This window comes from Lutra lutra, chromosome 13 (genome assembly GCF_902655055.1).
Source record: "Lutra lutra chromosome 13, mLutLut1.2, whole genome shotgun sequence".
In the NCBI taxonomy this organism is placed as follows: domain Eukaryota; kingdom Metazoa; phylum Chordata; class Mammalia; order Carnivora; family Mustelidae; genus Lutra; species Lutra lutra.
Window position 1 is genome coordinate 12,048,509 of NC_062290.1, and position 24,119 is coordinate 12,072,627.

Here is a 24,119-nt window from a genome sequence, read left to right on the forward strand (position 1 = left end):
TCTCTTCCTCCTCGAGGACCTATAGGTTCTATAGGATTAAGGCCCCACCTGTATAACCTCATTTAAATACCTCCTTAAAGACCCAATCTCCAAATACATTTACATGGGGAATTAGGGTCTCAACCAATGGATTTGGGGGTGGGGGTGGACACGACTCAGTCCATGTCACCAATCACGTGAAATAACCCAAGAACCTTTTGCCAGATGAATTAAATCACTGGGTAAAACCAAACTACACACCAAGACTGAGGAGATCAAAGGAAAATTGATGGGGGAGGAGCAGGAAAAGGCAAAAAAGCTAAGTAGGTATTATTTTCTTCCTTTCTACCCAGGTTTTCTAGGATATGTGGGTCTGTTTTACATTTTCTGTGAGGGTAGTGGAGGAGCAGGTGGGAGGGGAGGTCCTTGACCTTATGTTTCTTTTTTGTTATTTAAAAGAAATAATTATTCTTCCTTGGATCGTTTTCTTGCACAGAAAGGATACTTGAGAGATCTTTTCTTGTAAATGACAGACTGAAACAAAATAGATCTGGGGGAACCACGCAATTCAGTCCCTAACAATACTTATGTGAAATAATCAAAATTTCAAGGACTTCCAGACCAGCCTGTGATCCATCTCTGCTGCAAACAGCAGAGATAAGAAGGAAAAACCGGTCTGGCCGTAACGTACGTTAGGACCCAGTTCTAAGTACTTGACTGACGCAGGCAGCTGGGGAACCAAGATGATGTCATCCCTTTTGTTTCATGAGAAGCACAAATCCTAACCGAAGGCTGGCATCTGAGCATATGCAGATGGGAATCTATACTGGTTTGTGAAGTTTACTTAGAACTGAAGAAGTCTTATCCGTAATAGAGCCACATGATGTAATCTGTCACTTAAGCCACAGATAGTAAGTACAAAATGCATTCTATCATTTAAAGCCTATGGGAATAGTCTCTGTTGGCAAAGCCCACTACATTTAAGCAAATTTTCGCACTTGACCCTCTGGGCTAGATGATTTAAGTTTGTCATTGCTGATAGCCTCAATGTTTTGTCCTGTTTGCAGGGTACTACTTGCTGGCCAACACAAAGTTTACATCTCAGCCTGGCTACATTGGAAGGCTCTACGGCCCCTCCCTGCCAGGAAACTTGCAGTATTGTCTACGTTTTTATTATGCCATCTACGGGTTTTTAAAAATGAGTGACACCCTGGCAGTTTATATCTTTGAAGAGAATCACGTAGTTCAAGAGAAAATTTGGTCTGTGCTGGAGTCTCCAAGGGGTGTTTGGATGCAAGCTGAAATCACCTTTAAGAAGCCCATGCCTACCAAGGTATAGTAGACCCAGGGCAACACTTGGACCCTTTGTTCATCTTCGGTTTCTGGGCTGGGTTAGTGAATATCTGTTTAATTATTTTCAACTGGAGATGTGTTTATTTTTCTTCTGACAGCCCCACCGCTGCACTCTAGCCGAGCCATGCACAAATTATATTATCTTCAAGTTGTTTTCAGTTTTCTGTGTCTCGGAATCATGGCCACCTAGAGTGTTTGCTTGTTTATGTCTTAGATTCCCTGAGAACAGACCAAAGACAGGGAATGCATGCACAGTCCAAGTTCAACAGCTTAAATTTTATTTGAAGCCCCAATTATCTCTCTCCCTCTCCATCTGCCACGGTCACAAAGACACACGCATGAGCCCCCACACACGTAGGAATACTAATTACTTTACTATAATTTACAATACTAAAGGACTTTAAAAGGATGAAGTCAGTGAGCCTGGTTTTACTTTGAGGCCTTAAGGTCAGCAGCAGCCTTTGTTAACAAGAGAGAAGCCTCAGTAAAAAATGAAAGCCAACCCAGAGGGAGAGTTTATGTAAGGTACCATCAGCTGCTGATTTTGACAATAATAAGAGGACAAAGAGATCTTGACTGCAAAGGGAATATAAAAGAAAACTATAATCTCCCAACTTTAACAAATCCTAAACTTAAGGAAGGTTTACAGAGTAATAAATTTGGTCAACTACAACCCAGATATGAAACCAGTATGGAAAAATCCATTTTGTTTCAGCCCATCATTCAACCAGAAAATGTCTTTCTACTTGAGCCAATTCACTCTGAGCAAGAATGGACTTCAAAAAAGATGAGAAAGGTCTCTTTCTTCAAACAGATGACTCATAGAGTGGGAGCTCAAAAAAATATGGTTGGATGAACGGATCGATCAGTTGATCATGTTTATTAACCAGGAATTACTCAAAGCACAGGCTCCTTAGGGGAAGATACAAACCTGGAAGAGTAGTAGAACCTTCTTCACAAGTGTTAATGGCTGAGCTTCTCTTAGTTATAGCCATCCAGACAGAAGATAGCTTCATCCATCTGTAGTTTTCTGCTGAAGAAATTTGGCACACCAGTCCCGTCATGATGATGCTTGGTTACCTTTAGTCCATTAGAATACCCACCAGGGAATGATTAAATTTTCACAATGATGAATCAAGGATCTTTGAAAATCTTTACAAAGTTCTTTTCCATTGCTAGAAATTGTGATTATAATGATATGGTAGCCTCCATGACTTACTGACTTTTTTAAAAATTTATTTATTTTAGAGAGAGAGCACGAGTGGGGGGAGGGGCCAAGAAAGAGGGACATGGAGAGAATCTCAGGCAGACTCCCCGTTGAGCTGCAGAGCACGGAGCCCAGCGAGGGGATTAGTCTCATGACCCTGAGATCGTGACCTGAGCTGAAATCAAAAGTCAGACGTTCAACTGACTGAACCACCCAGGCGCCCCCATAACTTACTGACTTCTAAAAAGGAGTGAGCCAATTTACGATACTTCTCTCAGAACATAAGCACACAAGTTTTGTCACAGTCTCATAGATACAGCTCATATTATGGTTATGCTAATTAAACAGGTAGTGTTATCGTAGGTCTCCCCTTCTTAACTCCGTAACACTTGCATCACATGACTAAAGTGAGATGCTTCGTACATCCCTTGGGTAGTAGAGGAAGCTAGTTAATGTTTCTGGTGCCAAGTTCCTACTCCTTCCTAGTCTAGACTCCATGCTCTTTAATCTGTTGCCTTGCCAATTCCAAACATTTCCTGAATGAGCCCATCTTTCCATAAATGTCATCTGACCTTTGCAGTGTCATTGAATTTCCTCTTTGATCTGTTAGTCCTGGAGGTAGCCAAGCCTCTCTGCACCTCTTGGGGATCCCAAAGGCTTAAATTGTTTCCCCATTACCAATTATAGTTACGGTAACACACACACACACACACACACACACACGTACCGGATTCACATAATCAGGGCTGCACCAGAAAGTAAGGAAATTTTTATTATACTCTATACCCTGTTTTGCTAATGTTTTTTTAAAAGGTAGGGGATATAATAAGCGTTTTATTCATGTGGCTTTCATTTGTTTGTTCATTCCCCTGTCCATTCCTTTATTTAACCAGAATTTATTAGATACATGCTCAGTGCAGCAGATATAAAGATGAATGAGACTCAGACCCTGCCCTTGAGGTGGAGATCACAGGTGATAGAAGAGTAAGGGACAGATACATACGCAACTAACAATGGTGCAATCTCACTACCTCACAGAAGGGTCACATAGAGAAAAATAGAGTAGTTCAACTAACCGGGCACATAAAAGATAGTGACAAGTAGAGGCCCACTGGGCTGGTGTGTGGATGGTTAGTTTCAGGCCGTTTGGATTCTAATTCTTGCTCGTGCCCCCGTCCACCCCACTTCCCCTGTCCCTCCATATCCTCTCCTCACACACGTGCTCCTTTAGAGTGCGTCCGGCTCTTACCTAACATCCGTGGATGACAGCAAGCCCCCCAGCCAGTGGGGAGGCCCCGGACCACTTGCCCTTTTCCTCTTTGGCTGGCTTCCAGCCCCTCCCAGCAGTTCCCTTCTGACCACATGAGGAAAAATGGATCTGGACCTGGTAGGGGCGGGGAAGTTATTTCAGCTGTGGAAGGAGCTGGTCACCGATCTGGCCCCAACACCCATGAGGAGAAGTCCCAGTTCAACACCAGAAAACTCGGGACACATGTCTGAAGGTGGAGTGTGGTTTCTGGCAGGTTCCTGCTAAACAGAACAAGCTCCTTGGAGTGTGAGGGAGCCGTCTGATGGCCACCCCAGGGACATGCATTAAGGCAGGAAGCTATAGCTTACCAGCTTATGTAACATACACGGGTGGAAATAAGGGCAAATGGTGTTTCGGGGAAGGGATCCAGTGAAAAATCAGAGTTGCCCTTACAACTCCCTTCCCCCGAATTCAAACTCCAGTGGCACTTTTTATGGTGGTTTTTCTTCCTGATTTGGGGATACTTTCCTCTTTAATTTAATGTAATTTAATTTTTAAAAGATTTTGTTTATTTGACAGACAGAGATCACAAGTAGGCAGAGAGGCAGACAGAAAGAGGAGGAAGCAGGCTCCCCACTGAATAGAGAGCCCGATACGGGGCTCAATCCCAGGACCCTGAGATCATGACCTGACCCGAAGGCAGAGGCTTTAAGCCACTGAGCCACCCAGGCACCCCTCCTCTTTAATTTTAAATATTGTATTTCCACCTGTTTCTTGATTCATTAACTTGAATAGTATTCCCTGTTATGAAAGATAAGGACTTTAGCTTATTTAATACTATTCCTTCTCCTTTTCTCTCGTCTCACAATATTTAGTTATATTTTATTTTTAACTTTTGGTGCTTTTTACAACTTGAATACACTTAACTATACACTTAACTATTTGGACCCATCAGCTCTAGATAGTGTCTCTTAACAGCCTCGTATGTGAGAATGAATGAATCTTCACCTCTGCATTTCCCTTCACAGCTCTTGCCCCTCCCCGGGCCAAATCTCTCAGGCTTTCACATTGTCATGGCTAATAATATTTATGTTTCCGCAGTGGAGCCTTCTGGTTTTGCCAGTGGCTGGATTTCCCAGTGTGGGCCGCCTTGGCATTTGGAAGAGGACAGTTCTGCCTTTGGGGAGGGGTGTCCCTCACAATACTGGGTTTTTCCCATCTGCAATTAATGCAACCCCAAATTATTTCCACACATTTCCAAATGGCCCCAGAAGTGCCAAACCGTCCTTGAATGAGAACCATTGGTCTGTAAGTTGATTCTGAAAATCGAAATGAAATCCTAACCTTACCTGCTGTCCACTCGTGCCCTGCTCCCATCTCTGCTCTGCCTGGCAGCAGAATTTTCATGAGCAAACCACCCCCCTCCCCGATCACCCCACCCCGAATTAACCCTTCGGCTTCCTGTTGCTCTTAGGAAAGAGACTCTGTGTGCCCCAACAGCAGCCCCCTCCCGCTCTCTCTATTCTAACCATCCTTTATGGGCTTTGCAATCTTAGGACTTTTTAGAATTGAGATGTAATTGACATATAGCATTGTATTAGTTTCAGGCATATAGTATGGTTCAATACTTGTACATACTGTGAAATGATCACCACCATGCATCTAACATGTCACCACACGATTACAGAATTTTTTCCTTGTAATGAGATCTTTTAAAATCTACTGTCTTAGCAGCTTTTAAATTTGCGACACAGTATCGTTAACTCTAGTCACCACGCTGTACATTACATTTCCAGGACTTCCTAATTTTATAACTGCAAGTTTGTACCTTTTGACCCCTTTCATTCGTTTCAGTCACTCTCTGCCTCTCATGTGTGGCGATCACCAATTTGTTCTCTGTGTCTATGCCCTCGGGTTTCTTTTCTCTTTTAAATTCCACTTGTGAGAGCACATAACTTTTTTTTTTTTAATTAGTCCACTGAAAAGGGGATGGTTAACTTTATTTTTTTATTATTTTTTAATTTTTATTTATTTTTTAAATTTTTTTCAGTGTTCCAGAATTCATTGTTTATGCACCACACCCAGTGCTCCATGCAGTACGTGCCCTCCTTAATACCCACCACCAGGCTCACCCAACCCCCCCAACCCCCTCCCCTCCAGAACCCTCAGTTTGTTTCTCAGAGTCCACAGTCTCTCATGGTTCGTCTCCCCCTCCAATTTGCCCCAACTCCCTTCTCCTCTCCATCTCCCCATGTCCTCCGGGTTATTTCTTATGCTCCACAAATTGCCTTTCTCTTACTTCTTTTAGCCTTCATACCCTCGAGGTCTGTGTTGTTATAAATGGCAAGAATTTGTTCTTTTTCATGGCTTCAATGATATCCTCTTATTCGTAGAAATCTGTTTTCTTCCTTACTTTTCACACTAGGAACCCCAAACCTAGCAGCTACTTGGGTCACAATTGCTTACTGACAGCTGTGGGACAGCTTTCAAGTTCTGACTTTTGGGCAGGGCTTGTTGACCTTCATCACGATCGCCTGGGAAGCTTTTAAAGTATCCATTGTCCATCTCTCTTCCTGTAAAAATAGAACCCTTGTGAGGACAGGGACCTTATCAGTCTTGGTCATTTCCGTACCTATAGAAACCTGTGTCAGATGCAGAGTAGATCACCAGGGACATTTTGTTCGATAAATTTAGTTTGGTGTCTATGTGGACAATGTATAAGTAGATGAATAATGAAAAGAACGATGAAAAATAATTTTTTAAAAAATGAACGAGCAGACTTTCTAAGGCTGGTGAGCAGCAGAGCAAGGTTTCACCTACGTCTGTCCAGTTCTGAAGCCTGCCCTTTGACAGAGGTTTTTATTTTTTAAAATTATTTTTAGATTTATTTATTTATTTGAGGAAGAGAGAGAGATGGGGAGGTTAGGAGGGCAGGGGTGAGAGTAAATTCCAAGAAGACTCAGCACCAAGCGCAGAACCCAATGCAGGGCTTGATCCCATGACCCGAGATCATGACCTGAGCCGAAACCAAGAGTCAGACACGTAACCCACGACACCCCTCAGACTCCCCCAGCACAGGTGTCTTGAGATGTCTTGAGATGCTCGAGGTTTCTACCCAGTCGGATCAAGTGTGAGTAGTTGGGGCCCAACTCAGAGAGATCGAATAGCTGTGTTTTCACCCCTGTTCCCTGTCTTTGAGTTTTGACTATATGTGGGTTGATCCTGGTCCTAATTCTCACCGGTGGAAGTGTTGGGTAGGTATGTTTGAGTCTCTATGCTACGTATTTAAAATAATGACCATGACCCCTTACATTTGCATTGTTAGTGTAACCTGCTTTCGTGAAGGAGTCATGTGAGCTCAGAGCTGAGCTGAGAGGCAGCGTGGGCCTCAAAGAAGTCAGAACTATTAGCGCTCCCCACGTGTTTCTTTTCTGTCACTCCTAATACGGACACACTGGCCCACCTGTGCCTTCCCAGATGCCTTCCACTCTGGATGCTTCCGTTCCTTTCCTTCCCAGAACCACCCAGCCTATGTTAAGGACAATGGGCCGGTTCAGTTAATAACTCCCTATTTCCATAGACCGTCTAAAGTTCGATGGAAACTATAATATATAGCTCTGTTTAAGGAATGGTAGGCCATTCTAGCAAGGTAGGCCGATGGATGGATTCTGGCTAATGTTGTCACAGCTGCCCACAACAGAAACTTTCACAGAATGCTTTCCATGTGCTGGGCACGGTGCTAAGCATTCGATGTGTTCTGCTTCGTTTGGTGCTGTGTTGCCCTGGGAAGGAGGCAGTGCGGCCCCATTTAACAGATGAGGAAAGTTCAGGCAGAAAATTAAGGACATTGTTCAATAGCATGCAGAGCTGGCAGAGCTGAGAGGTAAACCCAGACCTTTTTGAATTCAGAATCCATGGTTTCTATACCAGGCCATTCTGTGCCCCCAGCCTTCTCCTGGCAGAAGGCAGATGATCAGGCAGGAAAGAGAACCCAGCCCTCACTCAAGATTGGTAAAAATTCTTAGTGCTTTATCATCAAGGCTCAGTTGTTCTATGTTAGAAATACCTTTGGCTCCTACAAGGGATCAGAATTCATGAAGGATCATTTCAGACAAAGGAGAGCTATGGGGTAGAGGGAAACACAGCGTGATGCTGAAGGGTTCTCCTGCGCGGCTTCTCTGCCACTTACACCTTCGTCATTTGGGCTAGTCGTGTGACCTTGTGGAGCCTCACTTTTCTTCATAGAATCAGGATACTAGTAGTACCTACCTCAGGCAATTACGGTGGAAAACGAAGGAAATGTGTCAAGTAAAGGCCTTAGCGTCGCACCTGGTACATCATCAGCATCTATTAAATTAACTGAACAGAGACAGAGGGAGGGACAGAGCATGCCCGAGACTAAAGAATATTTTCTCCAGGTCCTGCTCCCCAGCAGATTTCACAGGCAACATGTCTTTAGCATGTGGATAATTCTGCACCTTGATTTTTGCTGTGAAGTATTCTTCAAGCTAAAAATCGGGTCAGAGTTACATTTTTATTTTGATAGTACTAGGCTTTCTTCATGACATGGCTGCCTTTGCCGTCATGAATGCCTAAAATGTCTTAGAAACATTTTGAAAGGCCTGAGTCATGAAACGGTTTTCTTTTTTTTTTTTTTTTTAAAGATTTTATTTATTTATTTGACAGAGAGAGATCACAAGTAGATGGAGAGGCAGGCAGAGAGAGAGAGAGAGGGAAGCAGGCTTCTTGCTGAGCAGAGAGCCCGATGTGGGACTCGATCCCAGGACCCTGAGATCATGACCTGAGCCGAAGGCAGCGGCTTAACCCACTGAGCCACCCAGGCGCCCCATGAAACGGTTTTCTTGATCTGTTTTTCCCCAGCACATTGCTAAATGGATGGCACGTAATCAAGAGACACCTTGAGACTCTTATACACTAGGGATGATAATGAGGAGAGGGAACAATTTGCTCCAAAGTGCTTTTCCTAAAAACCAAATGTCAGGAGAGACTGGAGGGCCATTGTCAGAAATTCTGTAAAGATGGAGCACAAACTTTAGCCTTTCTGTGTTCAGATCCTTCATTTAAAATTATTCGTGGTTTCTGCAGCCTGTGTATTAGGTCCTGCACTATCTCCTGGCCTGAAGCTAGTTTTCTCTTTAACAAAGATCTTCAAGAGGTCCGTTAATTAGAAGTACTAGGAGCAACTCAATATTGTGTTCGTTAAATATTTCTTTTGGAAAAAAAATGTTAACTGGCCCATAAATGAGGAAATGACCCGGCATTGTGTTTCATCCAGACCCAGCTTAATCAGCGGGTTAATGGTCAAGCCTTCTAATCTACATCTTTACTCTCTTACAAAATTAAAAAACAGATAAACTTTAAAAAAGTCATTTATGGATTTGGAGAAAACCCCCATCTGGCCAGTCTGAGGAAATATAAATACATTTATTTTTTTACTAGTCAAGAACCTTATGTCAGTGCTTCTCAGGATATGTCCCCGGAGTACAGATCTTTTGAATAGTTCCATTGAAAGAGAGTTCTGTGGTCCAGTGAGTTGGGGGAAATTTTCCATGCTCAGTCTCTTCCTTGTACACACCTGAAGATTCACAATGCACGGTAACATATTAGAAACTCTTGTAAGTTCTACACTAAAGGATCTTGCTGACCCTCATGTAAGGTGGTAATTCCTTTAGAGTATTTAACGTAAAATCCTGGTACCTCAACATTATGCTACTATCATAGCATTTAATGCATTACACTGAAATTATCTATTTGCCTGCCTATCTACATTAATCCGACTGTAAGGGTCTGGAGAACAGGGAGCCTTGTCTCCTTCATTCTTGTCTCACATTCCCACAATGTGAACACCATTCGGTAACAGGGTGGGTATTGAACACAGGGTTGGAAAGGGGAACCCAGCGGTTAATGAATACGGGTTGATGGCAAGGACGAGGACAGAGGTCCAGGGAAAAAGCAAGATGAACTCCTTCCGCCCTCGGATCATACGAACCACCTTCACGTCATTCGTCCCGCAGGGCATATGAATGTGAACACTTACAGGCAGGACTCTCCCGCCCGGGCGGATGTAAGGACACACATAGACACGTAGCTGCAGAGTCTGGTTTGGGGCTTTTTCTGATGATATTTATTAAGTCCCAAAGCTGCGACTCTTCTCTGGGAGACAGCTTCCCCTCCTCACACGGAATCATTTCGCTCTTCCCGGTGACCGGTAGGAGGTTTCACGAGGCCTCTGGATGTTCTGGATGCCTTCTGTGTCCTCCAGTGCAGCTTCTCCAGCCTCCGTCCTGCCTTTGTGGTCAGTGACGTTCTCACTTCCGTCCCAGCCCTCCTGGCTCCTCCCACCTTGGTCCCCTCGGTTTCCGGGAGTCTCAGCAGCGTTCTCAGCACCGCTGCAGGAAACGACACTGATTTCCGACGTCCCCTGCGTACTTCCAGGAGAGCCTCATTCCTCTTGTCCCCCCCGTGACTTCCTTTCTCATCCCCCACCCCCAGACGTTCAGGTTCTTCTTCACCTGCAGGTTTCCAGGTTGATTCTCCCCGCCTCCGTCTTAGGATGTGAGCTCACAGGTTCATGTCCCATACGGATGAAGGCTTTCAGCACAAACCCCTTCAGCTCTGTTTCTCTCTGGACCCTCACCTCCCTCTCGGTCACCGGGGCACGTGACAGAGGAGGTATCACCCTCCTCCATCTACCCATGCGATCTCATCATCGTGCCACCTCTGGGACCTTATTTCCTGAATTGTTCCTCACTCTCAAATTTTCAATACCCACGAGGCCTCTATACACTGCCAGTGTATGTTGGCCGCACACACGAACAACCAGCCGTTCCTTTTACATTTTTATCCATTTAAATTGCCACCCAGTCCCATGTTCTGTGTTGAGACTTCTCAGAAAACACATCTTCCGTCAGACACTGCTGCGGGTTCTCATCCCCGAAATTCTCACCTTCTCACGGCTGCTGTCCTCCCACGGAGTGTTTATCAACAACTACTGTTTCCCATGGGGGGCACTGCAGGAATCATGCCTGAGAAGAGCCTACCCTCCCGTTCCCTCTGGGTCATCTCAAGTGCCCCTTCCTCTTTGAATCTTTAACAAGTAGTAGCTTGTTAGAGTGAGGCTTGTAGAACAGGAAGACTTGGCTTCAAGTCTCGACTCCGGCATTAACGATGTAATTCAGAATGTCACGTCACCTCTCTGTGTAATAAGGACATGTTTTTGGGTGCCCCCCCCCATGTCTCTTCTACCATGTATTTTCTTTTTGGGCATCTTAAGGTCAGCAGCTATCTTCACACTGTGTAGCTCAGCCTTTGTGGAGGGCTCTCTGTAGCACCTTGTTTCCTCTTATGATAATCTTCTCTTTTTGGTTAAAAAAAAGAAATCAATGAAATTTAAGTCTGTGACTTGGATTCGTGATTTTAAAATCTTCCTTTTAGGGGTGCCTGAGTGCTCAATGGGTTAAATCTGCCTTCAGCTCAGGTCATGATCTCAGCGTTCTGGGATCGAGCCCCGCATCGGGCTCTCTGCTTGGCCGGGAGCCTGCTTCCCTTCTGCTCTCTCTGCCTACCTCTCTGCCTACCTGTGATCTCTCTCTCTCTCTGTGTCAAATAAACACATAAAAATAAAAAAATAAAATCTTCCTTTTAATTTTGCCCTTTAATGATGAAAATGGGAGTAGATGTTAAATATCTAGGCTTCTCCAAGTTTTAAAGGCAACACTTAGAAGTTCATTCAACTAGAAGAGCAAGTCTAGTAGGTTTCTGGAGAGATTTATACATAGGTGGCCCTTGGATAACAAGACACCCTGCCATAAAGCAGCCAGATAAAAGGAGATTAAGGAGCCAGAAAACCAATGTGTAGATAACATGCGTGAGAGGAGATAGATTTCCTGTCACATTTCATGATGTCCGGGAACACTGAGAAATGGCTACCCCAGGATATTAATGTCACGGCATAATTAAAGCAGGGCCGCTGAGTGCAAAGTAGAAATAGCAGGGTCATTAACTACTGACAAGATAATCAACACATTATAGAACAGATTAGGGGGTTTCCGTACATAGAGTGTGGAAAATTACACAGTCAAGTGGGACGAGTTTTAAGGCGGAATCAAAGAGAAGGGCTAAGTATGGAAAAGGAGCCTCTCTTGAGTTATTCAGGCTAAACTCAGTGTCAGCTGTCAATCCAGGAATCCTCAGTTACTTTAAATATGAGCAACACAGGGTTGAGGCATCGGGTTTTCCCTTTCTCTCCTTTGAGGTATTTGTTGAAGGCTTCTGCATTTCATGTCAACTTCCAGGGGAATGAATGAAGACTGGTTTGCACAACTGCTGGTTGCTGACACAGCTTACACACTGTAGTATTTGTGTCAATGCATTCTTCTAGAACTTTCCTAAGGAATTAATCTCCTGGAGTATTGCTAGATTACTACATTAGTCTTCCTGGCACTGTGGAGAAATCTGAAAAGACAGCACAGGCATTCTTCCACCATAGTTTTATTAATAAGCTTGATGAAGCAAGCATTGACTCCGAGGATTGTTCATAAACCTGAAAACACTACCTCCCTCCACACTTTCAGATTCCTATTCTTGGGAATATTTCCAAGTCTTGAAATGGCTACATTTTTAGGGAAACACTTCCCAAGTTCTTATGAGGCAACATTATTTTTTGATGTTCACATTGAGATTCTCTGGCGATCCTCTGGTTTTCTGAGCTCTTAGACCAGCTAAGTATTTGCTGGCCTCTGGATTTGTGAACTCAGTTCAGTTGCTTAAATTGACAATGCGTACATTAATAAAAACTCTCTACTCTCACCCAGGGAAGAGTACCTTCTTTCGTTTGCATAGACGACCCCAGCTTTTTCTCCCTCTCTTGTGTGACTGTCTCTGGCAATTTTTTGCTGTATCTCTTAGTACCCACCTCTAGGAGAAGTCTCTCCCGACAGTCCCCAGTCTACATGCCCATGGCGTACCCCACCACACTGCTCATGGGCCCTGACTCCTCTGTTTAATGTCAGGTGACCTGTGTACTTATACAATGCTTAAGGATACACTACCATTTGTGGCCCACCTATTTCATCTTGGTCTTTAAACCAGGATGTTTAGTTCTCCCTTAGTTTCATTCCCCAGATAAGGATGGCCTAAAAAATGTATCTGAAAGGCAAATGCCAGGCCAGGAAAAAAAGGCTACAACATATATGACAAACTCTTAGGATATTTGATATATGAATTTACTCTAATAAATCAATAAGCAGAAGGTGAGCTAAGCAGTAGGAAAGTGGGCAATGGATATGTACAGGCAAGTCAGAAAAAAGAACTATTGCTATTTCAGTAAATACTTAATTGGTAGAGCATGCAACTCTTGATCTCGGGGTTGTGAGTTTGAGCCCCATGTTGGGGGCAGGAATTACTTGAAAATAAAATGTTGAAAGAAAGAAGGAAGGAAAAGAAGGAAGGAAGGAAGGAAAGAGAGAGAGAAAGAAAGGAGGAAGGAAGGAAGGAAGGAGCTACCAGAAAATAAATGCACAAACATATCCAACCTCATATGTAATCAAATTTAAAAAAATATAAAATAGCACATTTGTCTATCAAATAGATAAAAATATTTTAAAACTATAATACTCTGGAGTATGCTGTTTCTATTAATAATTATATTTATACTCTCTGTATTCAGCTTATCAATTAAAAAATCTTTCAGTTTAGGCCCAAAATATGCATATATATGAATAATATCTCATGTCTCATATTGTAGAGTATTATCTATGAATACTTAAAATACAGGGGCACCAGGGTGGCTCATTTGGTTAAGTGTCTGCCTTCAGCTCAGGCCATGACCCTGGGGTCCTGGGATCAAGCCCTATATCAGGCTCTCTGCTCTACAGCGAGTCTGCTTCTCCCTCTCCTTCTGCCCTCCCCTACTCATGCTCTCTCTCTCATGTTCTTTCTCTCAAATAAGTAACTAAAATCTTTAAAAGAAAAAAATACACACACACACATATGTGTGTGTGTGTGTGTGTGTGTGTATATATATATATATATATGGTTACTTACTTACTTACTTACCCCAGAGAGGTAAGGATGTAAGGAAATAAGGATTTTCATAAGCTCTAGTGTGAAGATAAATTGATATATCTAGATGATAACTCAATTTCATGTCTCAAAAATAAAGCCTCCAAACATGAATACTCTTTTGGGGGGGACATGCAGGGAGGGACAGAGGGAAAAGGAGAGAGAAAAATCTTAAGCGGGCTCTATGCCTAGCACTGAGCCCGACACAGGGCTTAATCCCATGATCCTGAAATCATGAACTGAGCCGAAATCAAGACTTAGACACTTAACTGACTGAGCCACCCCAGCACCCGACAGGAATACCTTTTGATGCAAAATTCTACTTCTCGGGATGCATCCTAAGGAACTAATAGTGGTTATGCACAAATATTTAGACACCAGTATTCATCCCAGCAGGTTGTGTAATACTGAGAAATTAGGAACTGCCCAATTATCCATCAATAGGGTTCAGTCAAATAGCTCGTGGCAGGCTGCAAGGGCATAGTGTTACACAAACTTTAAGGCACAACCCTTCGTCCAGTCGAGGATCCACACTTTGCCTTGGGAATCAATGAAAATCAGGCCAAAAACTCTCTGTCTCAGACATGAGTAGAATGAAGACAGTATTCCTGCTTGGGTACCTGCTGTCCTCTCTTGACCCCAGAACTTTCCAAGCACAGGTGAAGGTCAGGACAAAGACCTAGCTTCTTCCATGTTTGCTATTCAGTGACTGCACTGTGCCTGTTTTCTGGTAGAACTGGCATTCTATCTCCATCCCAGTGAGCTACTACGGCAAGAGCTCCAGAGTGTGATGTCTGTCCTTGAATAGGACAGTTAAATTGGTCATTACCTTATATTGCATGAGTTAGAGAAGGGTTCAGCCAGGGAGCCTTCCTAAGGGAGGTGGGCCAGAGATAAACGGGCATCGATCTGTTTGGCCCACCTGCCTGCTGAAAAGAGTATGTAAAATGCAGGAAGGCATTCACACCTATTTCCCTTCAGTGATAACGAGCGACTGCCGGGATAAATATACACAACAGTGTCCTCTTCATTAGCGTGTGAATTAGACTCTAAAGCACTAAAAAACCATTTTTATTTTTTTAAGATTTTATTTATTTATGTGAGAGAGGGAGAGAGGACACAAGTAGGGGGAGGGGCAGAGGGAGAGGGAGAAGCAGACTCCCCGCTGAGCAGAGACCCAGATGCAAGACTCCATCCCAGGACCCCGGGGATCATGACCTGAGCCAAAAGGCAGATACTTAACTGACTGAGCCACCCAGGCGCCCCTAAAAATCATTTTTAGTATCACTACCTTATCTTTGTTTAATGTTCGTTTTTCCAGAGCCTTCTCACATTTTCCATTTGGATCCTCCGTATTAATTGTGTCGATTAGGCATTGTGTCCTGCAGTGGGAAGACTCAGGAACTTAGGAGTCAGACAGATCTTGCTCCCAAAACAAAAGGAAAGGGAGTGAGAACAGGTGCAGATGAAAATTAAGGTGGGAGGTGTGGCTGTGGGGAGTTGAGAACATTCTTTCCTGCGGGCCTACGTGGATGCAGGGTCACCAGCTAAGGCAAAGAAGATCGTCGCTGAGGTGAGGGAAGGTGGGCAGGAGAGGATACTGGCTGGTTCCATGCTCGCCAGCTTTTAAATGTAGCCACAATTCATGTAGGATTCGGGTTCTCATGCCAGGTTACCAAAAAGTCCTTATAAATAGACATAGGGCAAGAATGTCAGGAAGCTGGTTGTAAAAGGAGGTCAAGGACATTTTGGGTCCATTGCTCTGAACTAAGGAGTTTCAAAATCATACCTTTCAGGGTTATTTTTTTTAAACTGAGGTATAATTGACAGATAGCATTATACTGGTTTCAGGTATACAGCAGAATGATTCAGAATCCCATTTTAAATACCCACAGCCAAAGGGAGAAAAGAGGCGGGTCTATATAACGAAACGTGCTCTGTCGAGGATTTGGAGCGTGATGTCTCTTGCCTGGCTCTGCAGCTGGCCCTGGAGTGCACTTGAGTCGATACCACAGGGTCTCTGGGCCTTCCCGGATTCTACAAAGTAACCGATTCTGAGGTCTCTCCCAGAGTCTCTCTTCTCTTTCCAGGGACCAAAAGATCCCAAAATAGTGCAGATTTCTGAAACCAGTGAGTCGAGAGATCTGAGTATTTACCACAGAAATAGCAATGAAAAAGTCCTGCTGTTTATCCGCAGGCCTCCTGGAGCCCACCCTCCAGCCCAGAATGGAAGATTCCCGGGAGCGGATGGGCTCAGGGAGGGAGAAGCTGGAAGCTGCTCAGTCTTTGTTGCTTGTCACAGCCAAGAGTTGAGTTAAATCAGATGGGTCTTTTGAAAAAGGAAAAACAAAACAGATGGGTCTTTTAAGAAGAAAAAAAAAAAAGTGTTGGTCAGCTAAAGACTTATTTAAAAACACATGGTCATCCGGCCCCTTGTGGGATCTGAAGACCAAATATAGTGTCTGCAGGAGGCATGCTGCCACCATTCAGCAACTATTTCTCAAAACACGGCTGGGATTCTAAAAATGCTAGTCCCGCACTCGTTTCTCTAGAGGAAACTCCTCTCAGCCTGTCTCTGGGGGTTTGTGAAGATTTCAACCCTTTCGCCAAGTGTCTTCATGTTGGAGTTTTTGTTTTGTTTCGCTTTATGGTTCTGTTATGTTTAGAATTCTGTTACAGCTCGTTGTCAAGCAGGGAGATGAATCCGACGGCGGTAAAGGGAATATCCTGCCATTGTGCTCATAGCCCTGTAATGAAGGGCTCTGGGACTTCAGTGACGGGTTTATAGTAATTTTATGAATAATTATTCCACAACTCTGGAGTCACCATACCCAAATTTATGTGCCCACATGATTGCAAAGCAGTTCAACCTCAGCAAAAGAAAAGTTAAATTTAACTCAAAATCAGACACTCTGGTAAATCGTCAAGGTTCACCGCTGGTAACCCGAACCTAGCTAGGTTTGTTTTGTGAACACGGGTCATTTATAGTATTGTTGGCATAGGGCTGAAATGCTTCTGTGTGAAGATAGAAGGCTGTTTCTGGAAACTATCATTCACATACTTATTATAGGCCCAGCCGGGGCTGTTCAATGAGTGAAGTAAGTGGTGGGTTAAGCCAGCAATCTGGCCAACTATGTCTCCTGAGCAGGCCACAAAGACTCCTTTACAGGACCGTGGAAACCCAGTTAATTCAGCCAGGGTTTAGCTGTTTAATACAAATAATCCTTTTTAACTGCTCAACAAGGATTTGTGGTGATAGAGTCCACAGTTCTCCAGAAAGCTTTATTTCCTCCCCTCAGCAAAGTTGGGAAGTCCTTAAATGATGACACTTCATAAACTTGAAATCAGTGACCCCAGTCCCTTTCAAGATTTAACCTGATCTGGTTTGGGAAAATAAGTTTCCGACTTACTTATTTATTTACTTTTCACTTCCTGGGTGCTTTCACCAGGAACTTTTGTGGACTTTTAAAAGCCTGGGGGGGGCGCCTGGGTGGCTCAGTGGGCTAAAGCCTCTGCCTTCGGCTCAGGTCATGATCCCAGGATCCTGGGATCGAGCCCCACATCGGGCTCTCTGCTCAGTGGGGAGCCTGATTCCCCCTCTCTCTACCTGCCTCTCTGCCTACTTGTGATCTCTCTCTGTCAAATAAATAAATAAAATCTTTAAAAAAAAATAAAATAAAAGCCTAGGGATAGGCTCGCCCTCTGATGAACACAGCCTTGTGGCTGAATTCCCACACAGTCCCTCTCCCCACCCTACCGCCCCTCCTACCCCCCAAAATAACTGTAGAGCCAATTAAAAGTACATGCAATGAGGAAAGCGTGCTCAGTTATTTTTTACAATCTGCTGCCCATTATTATGTTGTTTTGAAGGAGTCGATCATCCTTTTTGGAAAAGGAGAAAAATGTAAACAAAGAAAAAATTCTATGGCCCTTTGACAATTTGTAGGAAAGCGGGAAGTCGGAACAGTCAAGCCTTGATAATCTCGGGGATGATTGTTTAGCTCCAGTCTTTGTCCATCTTTCTTGTCTCTTGGCTCCTCTGCCTTCTGTTTCCAGGTCTTGAGGTTGTTAGAACCACCACCTGGTGACATACAAAGGCAGAGAAAACTAACTCCATCTAGTCTGCTCTTAAACCCACAACAACTGTCCTGTTCTGACGCGGGAGAAAAAGGGAGGTTTTGTCATTCACACCACAGTGTTCTACCACACCCCAGTGGTTCTCAGCCAGAGGTAATTTTGCTCCCCCAACCAAGGGACATTTGGCCATGTCTCGATGTATTTTTGATCGTCTCGACTTGGGGGTGATGTTGTTATCCAGTGGGTAGAGACCAGGGTTGCTGTCTGACGTCCTGCAATGCCTCAGAGAGTATATATTGGTCTGTTTGAGAGGGAGATGATGAGGGACACAGTGCAATAGTACCTCCCTTAGACAGGTGCTCCTGACTTAGTGCAAATCTCCTAGAACTTAGGGGCAAGTGAGATTTTTATAAATCACACTGTTTCAGTGTATTAAAGGTCTCAGTCCTTAGGTGCTGGTGACACTTTACAGTTTTTGTCTCACTAGAGAGCATTCATTGCTAAGGAACCCTATGTAGACTCACTTTGGAAACACAAATGGGCACTAATGGGAGAGCTATACAAACAGATGTGCAAACAAGTAATTTTAAATACAGTCAAGTCAGGATCAACAATATGATTTAACTGTGGGTCCTACTTAAAAGAGACATTGTGTGTGCTCATCTATCTCTGATCTCAGCACTATGGACCCTTCGGTATTTCAGTATTGTTATTGGTAACCGTCGGTTGCGGAGGACTCTGTGGTGCATTGTAGGAAGTTAAGTATATATTCAGTGGCCTAGGAATTTTTTTCCAACCCCTAGAGGTATTCCACTGGCTTTGAAACACTGCCTAAAATGAAATAAACACTCTTTTTAAAAAGATTTACAAACAAGCAAGAGGTTAATCCCTCAAGAATTTAGACTATGACCAGTTCCCTTCTTGTTACATTTTTTTTTTTTAAGATTTTATTTATTTCACAGAGAGATCACAAGTAGGCAGAGAGGTAGGCAGAGAGAGAGATAGAGGAGGAAGCAGGCTCTCCGCTGAGCAGAGAGCCCGATGCGGGACTTGATCCCAGGACCCTGAGATCACGACCTGAGCCGAAGGTAGAGGCCTAACCCACTGAGCCACCCAGGGGCCCCTTCTTGTTACATTCTTAACTGGACCTAGGGACCGAGTTCTGAAGAACAGACCATGAAGTCTGGCTTTCCCTTTTCCCTGTCTCAACCAGTCTTGGTCATTAGCTGGCCCTGTCCTAACTACCCTAGAATAACCTTTCCACTTCAAGGAGCTCTCAAAATGTAAGATGGTGGCCCCAGAATAGGAACTGATATTATCAGCATTATTAATAGCACAGTGGAAAATCTTGTGTGTTCCACCAAACAAGCTGATCTTGTCATGTTTCTTTTGTGTGTTGGAACGCTAGTAGGCAAGTGCCAAACCGATCTGGGGTTTGAGACCATAGTTTGAATGTCAGCTCATAGCTGACTGCCCGTGGATCTCTCACAAGACGGAACAGCGTGTGGTCTGGCGAGAATTCTAAGTGCAGAAAGAGTTCTAAGCTAGGAGCTACCTAGTGGGCCGCCCTTGTCCAAAGCAGCTTTAGCGTTTCACCTAACCCACTGTGGCCGTTCACAGATTGTTCGGAATCCTCAAAACGAGCCGGGAAGTTCTATCCGTTGGAATTTCTGCAATGAGGAAACGTTATGTATCTGCTGGGTCTCGTTTGCTTGACCACTAGCTGTGTGTGACTACTGAGCACTTGAAATGTGGCCAGTGTGCCTGAAGACATGAATTTTTGATTTTTACTTAATTTTAATCTAAATAGCCAGATGTCCTCGTGGCTGCTAATAAACGATACCAATCCAGGAAACACTAGCTCATTCCATATCTTAATTATAGAGGTCCTGATTCCTTTTTCTTTTATTTTTCTCCATTATAAATATAACAAAATTAAAGGATGGTCGGAAAATAAGGAGGAATTCTGTTTAATACTCATAATTTTATGAGCCTAACGTAATTGTTCTATATTTGGTAAATTTTCAAGGTTTTTTTTTTTCTTCTAGGTACTTTTAGATGAGTTCAGTGTGATTTACCGTAGTTTGTTTAATTTTAACTTTATCTATTATAATCAGTTTTTTTCTCCACTTAACATTATGAGAGAGATAGGCTTTCATACTACTTAATAATATTCACAAGCTGTCAGGGTTAATGTTTGCCTATTTCTTAGCTTGCTATACCATAGTTTATTCATCTCCTGTATCTTTGTGTTTTGGGATTGTTTCATTTGTTGGATCGCTGCCTTATTTGTTTGCTTGTTTGGTTTTACGGTCATCATAAAATAATGCTGAAGTAAACATATGAGAGCACATTGCTGTTTCTCCTTTTTAGAATCTGTCTGCTTGCCACATGATTGAGTCTTATGTAGGTAATGGTTTATGTGGCGAATCATTTCGGCATCCCAGATTCATTTTGAAAAAACTACTTTTTCACCATTCAGGTGAAAAATAGACTTGAAAATTGCCAAAAGGCAAGAAAGCCAGGACTTATTCTCTCTGCGGCACCATTTATTCAATAAATTAGGACACAGATTACTATTCTTTCCCTCATAACAATAGACATTGCTGATAAAATATAACTGCATTTAGGGCTGATGACATAGACATTTGGGTTTACAAATGGGGAATAAGTTCCCAGGCTCCCAGGCAAAAATCCTGCAAAAAATCCTGCAAGTAGGAAACCCTGCAGATGATCTCTAGAATCTATAAGGATGAGAAAATTAACAGAGACAAAACAAAACACCCTCTTTTATCTTGTCCCTTGTAAGTATATACATAGTTCTTTCTATATTGTTACATCTCTAAACTAGCCTTTTCCTAATTTAAAGCAATCTAAATACAGTCCAAGTGAACTTTTACACATCTTATTCTTAGTAATTATTCTGAAGATATTAGCTAAAGACATTTTATACTTTGCATGGTGGTAAGCTGTCACGTCATTTTAAAATTTTGAAATAAATTGTGTATGCTAATGGTTCTGATCCTCAGAGAGCAAAGAGTTCCTGCTGATAACACAGATAAGTTGAAGACACAACATAATATTAGAATCCAAAAAAATCAAATGATCTCATTATTCCCAACTTTAGTCTTAGTTTCTGTTCTATCTCTGTTTTTGTTTGGATTAAGATTTGTATTTGAGGGATTGCACATGGACTAAGTGACTTCATATTCATTACACGTCAGGCTACACATGATAAACCACAAAGCAGGGGCGCCTGGGTGGCTCAGTGGGTTAAGTTTCTGCCTTGGGCTCAAGTCATGATCCCAGGGTCCTGAGATGGAGTCCCGCCTCGGGCTCCCTGCGTAGTGGGGAGTCTGCTTCTTTGCTCCTCCCCTTGCTTGTGGCTCTCTCTGTGTCTCTCAAATAAATAAATAATATTTTAAAAAAAACAACAACACAAAGTACAGTGAAAATCTAGTACAAATGTTTGGAAAAGTACTCTTTGCTCATCCTGTCTATGAGAAGGAGACTTTAAAACAGGTCTGATGCAAAGAAATGCAAAACTTCCCTCCCCCTCATCCACCTTTCTCCGGTGCAATGAATTTAATTGGTGGTATGGATCTGGTTTTGTTTCACAGAGAAGAGTCAAAATGTTTGGCCTGATAAAAGAATGGCATTTAGGGCTTTTATTAGTGATACGGTCTAGGGACATATATCTTCTCTTTGGAAATGGAACATAAGTCTCCAGATGGCAAATGACGGGGACTTTGTTAACAATATGAACTAAGCACAGAGCCAGAAATTCATTTCTAAAAAATCAATACTGTTTGTACTGGAAATGTTTGTAAAAATGCCTGGAATACTGTCAGCTCTCCATGCACGTTGTGGATTATCTGGGGAAAACATTTAAAACTTGAGAGGTTTTCCTCTGCCATCTGGTTAACCTCTTGTTTTCCTCCTTCAACTCTCAAAAGAATGTGAGCTGATTCCGGCATTAATATACACAGCCTATCATTATGAGCTTAAGTCTGCTTAAAAAAAAGAATGGCAGTGATTTCAGGGTCCTGTGTAAAAGCTTAGCCATCACTCCTGCCATGTGACCTGTAGTTCATGTGGACGAGGAAGAGAGGCCTCTGTAATTTGCTTATGCATGCTTTGGGCTGAGTAAATCCCAGAGTGTAAGAATTTCTAATGCACAGGAAACCAAATTCGTGGTTTTATTTTTCTGATTTACAGGTGGTTTTCATGAGCCTATGCAAAAGTTTTTGGGACTGTGGCCTGGTTGCCTTGGACGACATTACAATAGAATTGGGAAGCTGCTCATCTCCAGGTAAGACGGTTCGGGATTTAAGCTCTCTTTGTTTCCCGAACCTATGCCAGCATACCCTGTTTCTCTAAGATCACACCCAATACATTGAATCTGGGCTGGCCTCTTAGTTTTGTTTTTCTGGCCAGAAGTGCCCCCTCTCCAGATCTGTGTAGTAAGTTTTGGAATTTAGAAATGATGATTTTTTATGCACAGTGTGACAGTGTGCGTATGACTTGTATCGTCATCTGCAAGAGAGGTAGTAATGGTAATACGTGCTTGAATAGTGGGGACAATACCTGCGAATTCCCCAGCCTAGGACCCAGCACAAAGCGGTGTGTTTAAAAAAAATCACCTTCTATTGAAGTTACTGTTAGTTATTTTTAATGGGTCTTACATGAAGGCAGATTTTCCAGTAATAGTGATGAAATCATTATTATACAGACATTACACTAGACACGTCATTTTTCTTTTTTTTCTCTCTTTTTTAGAGAGTCAGGGAGGGGCCGAGGGAGAGAGAGAATCTTAAGCAAGCTCCATGCCCAGTGTGGAGCCTGTAAACATGTAATATTTAAATGATAATAAAATAAATATTTTCCAAGTGAATTAAAGGACAGTGGAAAGTGGACCAAGCATTGATGATAGTGACAAAACCAAGATGGTGGCTATGTGTTGGACATTCTTTCTTTTTTTTTTTTTAAGATTTTATTTATTTATTTGACAGAGAGAGAGAGATCATAAGTAGTCAGAGAGGCAGGCAGAGAGGAGGAAGCAGGTTCCCCACTGAGCAGAGAGCCCTATGCGGGGCTCGATCCCAGGACCCTGAGATCATGACCTGAGCCGAAGGCAGAGGGTTAACCCGCTGAGCCACCCAGGCGCTGTGGACATTATTTCTTATGAGAAAATGGTACATACCTCAATCCGGATCATTGGTCCCTGTCTCTACTAATTACCACTGCATCTGAAACCACAGGGTATCTCTTTCTTTTTTTTTTTTTTTTTAATGTTTTATTTATTTTTATTTGATAGAGATCACAAGTAGGCAGAGAGGCGGGCAGAGAGAGAGAAGGGGGGAAGCAGGCTCCCCGCTGAGCAGAGAGCCCGATACGGGGCTCGATCCCAGGACCCTGAGATCATGACCTGAGCCGAAGGCAGAGGCTTAACCCACTGAGCCACCCAGGCGCCCCACAGGGTATCTCTTTCTTTAACAAACAGGCAAACTGTGGAATCCATGTGGCACTAGAAGAGAATCTCCTTGTTTATTTATTGAAAAGATAGTTTGTTTTAGTCCCTTGATTTGTGATGCACTGCAAGGACAACACAAAGAGAAAACAAGAATCTACACGTGAGGCATAGGAGAGGGAATGAGGCTTCATTGGCTTGTACCGTATGTGAAATGAAATGAAGTAAAATCATTATTATGAAAGAGATGGAAAAAAAACAGGCTATGTGTTAGAGAAATTTGCTAAGAATCTGGGTGTGAAGGCACAACCATGTCGCAGCCGGCGTGACAAATCGACCAGGGTCGAGAGGGTAAGAGGATGCTGAAAAGAAATTAAGAGACAGAGATGGGGGCAGGAGGAGCACCAAGGAGCATGTCCAATAGTGTCAATTTTATTCAAGGCAGCAAGGCATTATATAGCTAACAGAAACAATCATAAGAAAGTATCTATTTTTAGCTGATTACTGAAGAGTTTGTAACATGCACAGAAAATCCTTCAAGCTTTCCCATTATCTATTTCCCAAGCACCAATAGCAGACCCTCTAGTGCCAGATGTACTGACTTCAAGGCCATTCAAGACATAGTTTATGTAAGCACAGCACAGTCTTACAGTGGTGTAGTCTATAGCCCGTGCAAGGACAGCAAGGACCAGCCAAGAATT

The 24,119-nt window shown here is 43.1% G+C and overlaps 1 protein-coding gene across 1 annotated transcript in view; it reads left to right on the top strand.

Annotated features, from left to right (window-relative positions):
* The window catches only part of MAMDC2 (MAM domain containing 2), a 158,485-nt gene that overhangs the window by 105,949 nt on the left and 28,417 nt on the right, over positions 1-24,119 (top strand). The window contains exons 9-10 of the mRNA XM_047700583.1: positions 1,047-1,312; positions 22,167-22,260. Coding sequence (XP_047556539.1) covers positions 1,047-1,312; positions 22,167-22,260 — 360 coding nt within the window. The remainder of the gene's footprint in view (positions 1-1,046; positions 1,313-22,166; positions 22,261-24,119) is intronic.